Consider the following 11,570-nt stretch of genomic DNA (forward strand, 5'->3'; position numbering starts at 1 on the left):
TTACCCCCGATAGGTTTCGCTCCTGGGGGCAAGTCAACCAAAACTTATGTTTTATTTTGATTTAAAGAATCTATTTCAGCTTTAATAGCTTCTTTCTAAAATTGAGAATTTGGAGAAGAAATTGCTTCATGAAAATTTTTCCATTCACCTTGTACCATATAGATAAAAAAATAATTTCCAAAAGAGGTCTCTTTTCTTTGCCTTTTACTTCTCCTTAAATTCTCATTCAAACCATCATTTGAAGTTTTTTTAAAGGAAGAATTTTCAATTCTTTTAGAGACACCTCAACTTTCAAAGGAAATATATTCTCAAAAAATTCTATATCTTTTGTTTCAACAATTGTATTGTGATCCAAAAAATCGCTTTTCAAAACCAAAAAATGACAAGCAGCACTTTGTTGAGCATAACTAATAAACATGCAATCAGAAGTTTTTAAACCTATTTTTCTCTTTTTAGAATCAAGCAATAAGACTTTTGCAAGACACCCCTACACTTTTAAGTATTTGAGATTAGGCACAAATCCTTTCTACAACTCATAGGGTGTCTTTTTAGTTTTCTTATGAGGTATTCTGTTTTACAAAAAACAAGCAGACAACAAAGTCTCTCTCCACAAGTTATTAGGTGCAGCAGAACTCACAAGCATAGCATTCATCATTTCTTTTAGAGTTCTATTTTTTGTTTCTACAACCCCATTAGACTTAGGTAAATAAGGAGGAGTTACTTCATGGATTATTCCTTCTTTTTCACAAAATCATTTAAAGCTAAATATTCCCCTCCTCTATCTGACCAAACTCTTTTAATTCTTTTATTAAGTTGATTTTCTACTTCTGCTTTATACAAAAGAAACTTTTCAAATGCTTCATCTTTGTTCCTCAACAAATATGCCTTAGTATATTTGGAAAAGTCATCTATAAAGGTAATATAGTATCTTTTACCTCCTCTAGTTTCAACTTGTTTTAAATCTCCTAAATCAATGTGAATTAAGGATAGTAAGTCAGTTTCTCTTTGTGTAGAAAAATGTGCCCTGTTGGTTAATTTAGTCTCCACACATACTTCACATTTGCTTTCAGTATCACTTTTTAGTTCAGAAATTAGACCAAGGTTCTGCAATCTTTTAATATATGATTTATTAACATGTCCTAATCTAGCATGCCACAGATCAAGAGAGTCAATCAAGTAAGCAGAAGAAGATGCATTTTCATTAATTTCAACAACACTTAAAAAAACAGACCTTGATTACAGTATCCCTTCCCAATGAGAACTTTATTCTTAGTCATGACAACTTTGTCGACTCAAAGGACACTCTAACCCCAGCTTTCCTAAGTAGCACCACAAAGACTAAGTTTGCCCTAACATCTGGGACATACAGCATATTGTTCAGTGCCAGGGTTTTTCCTGATGTGAGTTTTAGTACCACTTTCCCTTTTCCCTGAACCTTGGCAGTTCGGGAGTTAGTAAGGTAGATGTGGTCTTTCCCTTTTTCAATAGAGGTAAATATCTCTTTATTTGCACTGATGTGCTTAGTGGCTCCTAAATCCACTACCTATTTCTTCACATCAATCACAATGAGGGATTGAGAGACCACTGCAGCTATGACTTCATCATCACTACCATCATCTCCTTCAACCAAATTCACATTTGGTTTAGCAGGATTATCATCCTCTAGAGTAGCCCTTTTGCTACATTGCATCGCATGGTGCCCTGACTTTCCACAGACAAAATAATTGCCTTTTTTTTTTAACTTTGGGTTAGAATCCTTGGGTTTATAATCAGATTTCTTATTTTTATTATTTTTGTTTTTGGGATCATATCTCTTGGAGCTCAGTTTTGATTCCACCAGGTTTGCTTTGGCAGCTATTTCTTTTCCCTTCGTAGCTTGTATTGCCTTTTTGTTTGTGTCTTCAATTATTATGTGGGTGATAAGATCAGACAGGGACAACTACTCTGGTTGTGCTTTAATATTGTTTGTAGTCACTCTATGTTTTCGACAGCTTCTTGATTAGTATGCCAGCTACGAACTCATCTGACAAATTAATCTTCTCAGCACGAAGCTCCTCCAGCAACTTATGGTACTTGTTGATTTGGAGCTTGATGTCTTTCTCTTCAGTCATTTCCCATTTGTAGAAGTTCCCCACCACAAACTTCTGCTTCCCAGCATCCTCAACAGTGTACTTGAGGATAAGAGATTCCCATATCTTGTGTGCCTCCTTGTAGACACAATACACATCGAATAGATAATTAGATAAAGTGCTGATAAGAGTGAGTCTGCAAACCCTGTTAGCATGTGTCCAAATATCTTTTTGGGCTTGATCAGCATCTGGGGTAGGTCCGGACTGAGTAAGAGCAAGAGCCACTCCATGCATGTCAAGGAATACTTTTATTATCACTTTTGGCCAGATCATCAATGCTAACTACTACTTTTCCATGGCCAACTTGCACAGTGAACTCATGCTAGTGGTATTCAAAATCATAGGTAGCTAATCTCATGTTCTTCTGTTTTTAGTACTTATAAGTGTTTGGTTTTATTTTTCCAATTCTTCATACTTTTAATTATGTTATTTGATTCTCATGTTATCATTGCTGAGACTTCTCAAAAAATGTGTGTCGTCATACCAGGGTTGAGCAACTAAATGCGGCTGGGATTCACACCTACTGCAGATCTTAGCAAATATCTTGGAGTTTCAATACAACATGAACGTGTTACAAAAGGGACCTATCAATTTATTATCAATAAAAATAAATAGACTTAGCAATTAGAAAATTAATAAACTTTCTCTTGCAGGTAGGGACACTGATAAGTCTGTTATTGCAGCAATTTCCAATTACACCGTGCAAACTGCAGACCTCCCTCTAAGCACCTGTGATGCTATTGAGAAGAAAGCTCGGGATTTTTTGTGGGGCTCGATCATCAGATGAACAGCAAAAAATACACCTGATGGCGTGGCAGAAAGTTTGCGAAGAAAAGAGTAGAAAGTCTGGGTACGAGACACATCCAACAACAAAACAAGGCCTTTTCTCATGAAACTCGGCCAGGGGGCTTGTTTTAAAAAAAAAAAAAAAGGTTGTGGTAATGATATGGTCCCAACAATTGATACTCGAAGCGCAGAGTCAAACACGTGGCAAGGAATTAAAAAGAATTCTGATCATGTTAAAAATGGCCTACAATAGATCTAGGATCGTCATGCCTGTGAGAATGTACACTAGAAATGGGGAAAACATGGCAATTTTACGGTAGAGTTGGCCTATGATTCTCTCAACCCAGATCGTGGGCTTCCGAATGACAACTAATCAATTTTTTTTTACTTTATTTTATTTTAATTTCATAAAAATCAATTTAAATTCAATTGTGTTTGCTCAACTTAAATGAAAAGAGAAAATTCAATACCTAATCACTAAGTGAGTTTTCTGCAAGATCAACCATGATATATCATTAACTACTTTGTGGCCCATATATTTGCAGTACCTATTAAATTTTGGTAGCATCATCATCTTACCTCTATATCTTTATAATAATTTTTAGGAAAAATCATAAAAAAAGACGGCCAAAATAAAAAAATTACAAATAGGGACCCATTATAATATTAGTATGGGTTTTGACAATAATTTTTGTAAACTAGTCCCTATGTGCAATTTTTTTTTATTTTGACAGTCTTTTTTTTTTAATGTTTTTTGCTGATTTTTAATCCTTATGATCATGTAGGGTTAGAAATTTTAAGGTATGAATTAAATTAGAAATTTTACCTATTTAAAGACCTAGTTGTCCTATTCACTTATTTTTAAGGTGTGAATGAGAGTTTTTTTTTGGTAAGTATTTACTTGTAACTTTGTATTTTTGATAGAATACTTCTAGATTGCAAGAGTTTGATCAACTCATTGTGATGCTTAGGTGTCATTATTTTTTTAAAAAAAAATAAATTGATTATCCAGCAAAAATAAATGTACGTTGGTTAGACCGTTAATAGAGGGGAGAAATTGAAAAAAAATTAATTACACTAGGGCTAAAATTGTATCATTAAATATTTTAACGTTTTGAGTGCACGTCTAAAAATAGTTCAGGTGTAGAATGTTTCTTTACCCTTTTTGAAAATGACACTTTAGGTAACTTGAGTAGATGTATGGATATACTGAGTTCGAGCCTAGGTATTTAGATTTAATTTGAATAGTCCACATATTTTTTTATTTTTATTTTTTAAAAATTATTTTAATTTGTGCATCATCTGAAATAAAGATAATTTTTTTTACAAAAAATAATTTTATTATTTAAAAACCATTGACTGAAAATTTAAATTTGACCATTAAAATTATTTGTGGACGATTCAAATCTCATCACATCCAAACCAATTTTGAGGATAGAAATAGAAATAATGTGAAGTAGAACCAACCAATGCTATTCGTATTTTTATCCACATGACATCTTCCAAATTTATGATGTCACAATCACAACATTACTATTATTCCCTCACTTTCCACGTAGACAACCTCGTCGTTTTTTCAAATGCATTATTGCTCCATATGAGTCCTAATGAATGTGACGAGTCTCAATTTCAATTAGAGTCTGTAATTATCAACGGTTAAGTGACCCTACATAATCTAATATGAAAAATCCAGATGACATTATCTACCAATAATGGCAGAAATCAGTGGCTAATAAGATCGAGCTCTCTATAAATTAACGAATTCAACCAGTGAGCGAACTATTCAAATGCCTATGATTACTGGTTGCACCAGCGTTCCAATGGCTGCAACTTCTACTACTTGCTTCACAAAACCCCATCCAGATGCTGAGCTTGAAGATGAAGAATCAGAAAGCCTTAGCCAAGAATGTAAGGATCTGCTTCTTTCTCTCCCCAAAGAGAAGGGTTGGGACTTACCATCCCTTTATCTCTACCAAGACATTTGGTGCCCTTCACCTCGAATTCAAGCCATAATTTCTTTTCAACAGCACTTCCAAGCAAAAGATAGTGATATTATCATAGCTTCCTTCCCAAAATCTGGTACTACTTGGTTAAAAGCCCTTACTTTTGCCATTGTGAATCGTAATTGTTTCTCTTCGTGTCAACAAAATCATCCTTTGCTCATTTCCAATGCTCATGACCTTGTGCCTTTCTTTGAGTTTAACTACTATGCAAACAACCAAATTCCTGATCTCTCCGACATGTCTGAACCAAGAATGTTTAGTACGCATGTTCCATTTCATTTATTGCCTGATTCTATTACCAAATCCAAGTGCAAGATAATCTACATATGTCGTAACCCATTTGATAATTTCGTGTCATTTTGGCTTTTCCTCAACAAAATTATCCCACCATCATTGCCCAAGTTATCTCGTGAGGAAGCATTTGAGAGGTACTCCAAGGGAGTCAATGAATGTGGTCCATTTTGGACTCATATGTTGAGTTATTGGAAAGAAAGCAAAGTGATGCCAAAAAAGGTTTTGTTTTTAAAGTATGAAGATCTGAAAGGAGATATCAATTTCTACTTGAAAAGTATGGCTGAGTTCTTGGGTTTCCCATTCAACTCAGAGGAAGAAAATAATGGTGTTATTGAAAGCATAATTGAGCTATGTAGCTTTGAGAAGATGAAAGAATTGGAGGCTAACAAGAACGGTAAATTTATCCACAAGTATGAGTACAAGAATTTCTTCAGGAAAGGTGAAGTAGGAGATTGGGTGAACCATTTCAGCCCTTGGATGCAAGAGAAATTGTCCAAAGTGATAGAAGATAAGTTGGGTGGCTCTGGTTTATCCTTTTAATTATTCTATTCAACTAATTAAGCTATAAATTCGTATGAGCGCCATAATGTTTTCTCTGGCAGTGATGAGAACATGCATTAGTTTTGATTTCCCTGGGTTGCTGTAATATTGTCTTTATATGAATTTGTATCCATTAATTGTATGAAATGCATGCATATTTTAAAGGGCAGTAAATTTTCTCATATTACCTGGTCATCTGAAGCATTAAGTCACTCGACCATGTCATTAAGTCGTTCATCAGGAGCATCTTGTATGTGTTACTTCTTTATATATCTCAAAATTTTGTCTTTCGGATTTTCTAAAATCAAATCAAATTGTTCAACAAAGCTTCCATGTCAGAGTTTGAAAACATCCTGCAGTAATAAAATTAAATAACGACATCAACAATTTGAGTATGGAGAAACTCTTCACGGTATGATTGAGTGCACCACACAAAACATGTCGGCAACCCCTATAATAAAAATAATGAACATATGGTTCAAGTGGTGCCAAAGGACTAGAATTGAACAATGATATTTCTCAATCCTTCAGTAAATTAGAAAATAGTACTCCCTAAGATTAAATGAACTCTTTCTACAAAAACACAGCGTGACAGAAGAATGAAAAGTTTTATGCGAGAAAGGAGCGCTTGAAGACTTCAAGATCAATTACTTGTTTTTCGACAAACTATAGTTTTAGGCCCCAGTGGGGCAGGAGACATGCCTAGAAATGGCATCTGCCGACAGGAAGAAACAGACATATCAGAGGGACCCTTCTTTAACACACCCACGCTGTATATTCACAACAAAACATAACACACACATATACTCAAAAGAAAGTTAGTGTGGCTTTGGTGTGTAAGAAAGTTGATTCAATAGCCACAGAATGCAAAATATCTCAATAATATGGTTTATTTTTCCGCTCCTGATGTTTCTAATAGAAACAGATCTCTAGGCAGCATGGCAGAAATGAAGAGAACCACAAAAACGAAGGCCAGAAGGATAAGATTCAAAGAAACCTAACGCTGCCCCTCATCGTGCTTCACTATCTTTCCATTTCCAATAAAAAACACTCCCGCCGATCCTTTCTATAAAACATTTGTAGGAAAGATATATGAGTTCTTATTATAAGTCACCGGAAAGTATTTAGGGAGAGTCCAAAAAAAGAAGTTTAAAATTACTAAATCTCAAATCAGGTTTGGTTCTTACACTTTAATAGGTTTTGACCACATTTGACTTGTAAACAACAACACAGTTTTTAGAAATTTTTAATTTGGGATTTAGTAGTTTTATTCTTTTTTTTTTGTGTGATTTTTCTATTTATTGTAGTTTCTTAAATAATATCGTTTTTTTTAATGCTTGTTATTTCTTTTATGTTTTTAAACATAGCAAAACTAAAAATTTATCTCATTTTCGGAGAGTTAATGAATTCCCGGTCGTTTTTGTTCTATGGAACCTTCATGATATTTTTTTTCAGTGGATTCATAAATAATAATTTCAAAACTTGGAAATTATTATTTTCCATTAACTTGTTTAGCAGTGTTAAGTGGTCGGAAAAATTTTACCAGTCGTTAAACATTAAAAGACTGGAGGAGAAATAATAAAACTATGGGAATGAAATGAACCTACTGGTGGTAGGGCTTCTTGGTTGTGGACTAGTATTCTGGATGGAAGGAATGTGCTGACCGAAGATTTGTTTTGGAGAATAGGAAATGGGTCGATGTGACGTTGTGGAAAGATATATGGATTAAGGGTTTTGATGGCAGCCTGGATCAGATTGTTGAAATTCCTGAGGACATGAAGAATTGGAATGTTGCTGAGTTGATTCAAAATGGAAGATGGGCTGTAGAGGACTTGGAGGGCTCAGTGCCAGATGATGTTGTTATAGGAAGATTGAACAAATGGTATGTTGCAATTCTGGAAGAAATATCCCATTAAGTCTTAAGGGTCAAGCCTAACAAAATGTCTCATTTCTGAAATTTCAACCCTGCATAGCGGACCCTAATTCCCACTACTACACAGAAGGTTATGATTCAAAGAGACCAAACACTGCCCCCTTTCTATCTCGTGACTATTTTTTGGATAAAAAAAAATCTCATTAAGTCTTTCTTATAAAACACTTGTCATATGCGGGTTTGGATTAGTGATAAACAACTATAATTTTATATGACCATGAGCTTTATAAGTGACATTGGCTAAAAGTAATGCTACTTGTACTTTCAGTTTGGATTGTTTTTTTATAACTGACTTTGAAAATATTTTATGTTGGATTTCATTTATTAAAATCTTTTATAGATACATAATTATGAAAAACACTATGAATTTTATAAAGTTAAAATATACTAACCACCCCTCTGTTTTACCTAAATTATAGAAACATCTTATCTATTTTGAAAATGTATGTAAACCTCTATTGAAATTAAAATATATATTGCACAAAATTTCTATTGTATATTTAAGATTGAGCAAAATACTCTAACATCCCTTATACTTTGTCCTAATTATACTAACCTCTTCTCAATTTTAAAAACATACACTTAAATCCAAATTATTAACTCTGTTAAGAATATTATAAGAAGATACATTTTTAATTAAAATTCATATCAAAATGCTTTTAATTTACTAATTTACCCTTTATAATACTAAATCCTAAATTTTGGCTAAGATGTTTTGAAGAATTTAAAATCTTTTCCTCTTCCTTAATTTTTATTTTTTATTTATGCAAATAGTTTTTTTTACTGTTTTTGTCATATTGGGATGGAAAATTAATTAATTTAGTTAATATAGACATAAAAATCTTGAAAGAAAATTTGAATAATTCTTTAAATAAACATATAATAGGCTAAATACGTTATAAATGTTTCTAACAAAATTTTTGTTTAAAAATTTTAAATTATAAATTTAAATGATTTTTATAGTCTCTCATATGGTGAAAAAATATTTATTTAATATTTTCTAGCCATTTTTAAAAACAACTAAATTAATAAGTTTCGTTATGCGGTAAAAATTAAAATGATAAAATTTTATAATACAATCAAAATTGATAAATTTAATTGCATATTAAAAATTGAAAATCCATGTACTAAATTATGTTTTGTTGTATCAAAAAATATTTTTTTTAGCAAATATAAATGTTTAAATAATTTTTATGTTGAGGAGGAGTATTTTGGTCAGAAGAGAAATTTAAAATTCAAACTTAACGGTTACCTAACACTTAGATAAATGAAAATAAAATTTTAAATATACAAAGGAGGTTTGTATAACATGCCTTTTCAATTTCAAGGGATGTTTATATATATTTTCAAAATTTAAAGGAGATTTCTGTAATTTAAGTAAAATAGAGGGTAGTTAGAGTATTTTACTCTTTAAAATTTTATTTCCATCCATCTCATCCTTAATTAATTGTTAAATTTGACTTTTAAAATTTTTTTGACCGAAAACACCCGTCATTAACATAAAAATTATTTAAAATTGCTATTTATCAATAAAATAATTTTTGATACAACCAAAAAAATTTTAATACATGTATTTTCAAAATTTTTAAAATGTAATAAAACTTGTTAATTTTTATTATATTATAAAATTTTTCTAATTTTAATTCTTCATCACATATAATGACATTTATTTATCCGGGTTTCTTTAAATGGCTAGGAAATAAAATGAATAAATATTTTTTATCATATAATATAAATTATCAAAGTTTGAGAAATTATAGAAATCATTTAAATTTATAATTTAAATTTTTAAATAAAAATTTTGTTAGAAACATTTATAACGCTTTTGGTCAATTATACTTAAAAAAATAAATCAAAATTTCATTCAAGGTTTTTATGTCTGCATCAACTAAATTACTTAATTTTCTATCCCAGTATGAGAAAAATATTAAACAAATAACTATTTCCAAAAAAAAATATTAAGGAAAAGGAAAAAAATAAATTCTTCAAAAACCTTTAGCCAAAATTTAGAGATTTAGTATTATGAAGAGTAAATTAGTAACTAAAAAGTATTTTAATATGAATTTTAATTAAAAAATATCTTTTTAGAATATTCTTAACCGAGTTAACGATTTAGGCTTAAATATTTTCACAATAGATAAAAAGTCCATGTAATAAGGGCAAAATGCAAGAAAAGTTAGAGTATTCAAAAAATATTCAAATTGAAAGTACAATTAACCAATATTAATTTTAGCTAGTGTCACTTATAAAATTGATAATCATCTAAAAGTATAATTGTTTATCACTAATCCAAATCTGTATATTACAAGTGCTTTATAGGAAAGACTTAACGAGATATTTTTTATCAGAAAAATAGTGACGAGACAGAAAGGGGGTAGTGTTTGGTCTCTTTGAATCTCATCCTTTTGTGGCCTTCATTTTTGTGGTTCTATTCATCTATGCTGTCTAGAGATCTGTTTCTTTTATTTTTTTTTATGAAACATCAGGGTATCCACCAGCAGACCAGTGATTAATCCCTTCACTGGCTTGTAGACACCTCGATGGGTGGGACAGTTGGCTCAGGATTTTAAAGTTTTTCCATGCCCAAGGTGAGGATCGAATCTTGGACACTTGGTTAAGGGAGGATGAGCCACTTCCGCTCAACATCTGTTTCTATTAGATTTTATTTTTGAGAAACTAAAGCCACATTATATGGCCATTATGAGGGACAACTAAGGCCTTCATTTTTGTGGTTGCATTTTATTAAATCTCGGATTTCATTTCATTGCCATAATTTTATTAAATCTTTTGCTAGTCTTTTAATTTTTAAATGACCTTGCTCCTTCATCGGTGCCATCATCTAGAATATGAAAGGGAGAGTTCAAATGTAAAATTTTCAATTTACATATTCTTAACAATAAATTTATTAATGACCTTTATTTTAAATTTTATATCTATGAAAATGAAATTCTTTAAAGAATTAAAGAATTGAAATGAAATCACAACTTATTAAAATATAAAATTACTAATTAGAATCACCACTTTAAACAACTAATTTTTATTTATTTGATAAGTTTTGAAAAATTCATCTCGTGAACGTACTAAAGTAAAAGAACTCAATGAGTACAGAAAATTATCAACTCATTTAAATAACTAACTGTAGATAATGGTATATAATTTAAACTATGATCTAAAGTGTGTCAGTAAACTATAGTTCAGAATTCTGGCAACAAAAAAAAAACTACAGGTTAGAATATTCTGGATAAAAGTCAATATAAAACGAAATTAGAAATATATGATAAAAAAGTTAGAAGTTATGGCAAGTATGGCAATTTAATTGTCTTCAAATTTTCAATGGAGTTATTTTGAAGTTGAACAAATCTAACACTTAGAGATTAACGGAGTAGATAATAATAATTTCTCATTGCATGTGCTTAATTCATCTTAATTCAGCTTTGCCAAGACAATTAAGAGCTAATTAATATGAAAAAAAATTAAGGGTTTACTTATGATATAAATACAACTTTAATTACCAACCCTTTGATAAAATCTCTCTCTTCTCACCAGTTAAACCAAGCCAACTTAAGGTGTGTATCTGATTATCAAATTAAAGCAAAAACAAGGATTGCCTCCGAAAAGGGGATACTTGTGCCTACCAATATATATGTGTGTGTGTGTCGCGCACAATTTATTCATGTGAAATCGACTCTGAAAAGAGAATGCAATATGCAAACTGGATATCTATAAAATATTATTGAGAGTACGAAAACATTAATCCTGATGCATGTTTGGAACACGATACCATAGTTATGATATGATGATACACATATCCTTATTCCAGCTTAATTAGCTAGTTTGAGAAAGAAAACATGATGCATAAATGGTTTAAATGGATGAAGATAACTA

General features: G+C 31.2%; 1 protein-coding gene across 1 annotated transcript; it reads left to right on the top strand.

The window, feature by feature from the left end:
* Nucleotides 1-4,735: 4,735 nt before the first annotated feature.
* LOC114745058 (cytosolic sulfotransferase 15-like) lies at nt 4,736-5,908 on the top strand. Its single transcript, XM_028933201.1, has one exon. It carries the CDS (start codon nt 4,736-4,738, stop codon nt 5,750-5,752), a length of 1,017 nt encoding a protein of 338 aa, XP_028789034.1. The 3' UTR covers nt 5,753-5,908.
* Nucleotides 5,909-11,570: the final 5,662 nt, after the last annotated feature.

Source organism: Neltuma alba, unplaced genomic scaffold (assembly GCF_004799145.2).
Source record: "Neltuma alba isolate B1F8T4 unplaced genomic scaffold, ASM479914v2 tig00004516_pilon, whole genome shotgun sequence".
In the NCBI taxonomy this organism is placed as follows: Eukaryota; Viridiplantae; Streptophyta; class Magnoliopsida; order Fabales; family Fabaceae; genus Neltuma; species Neltuma alba.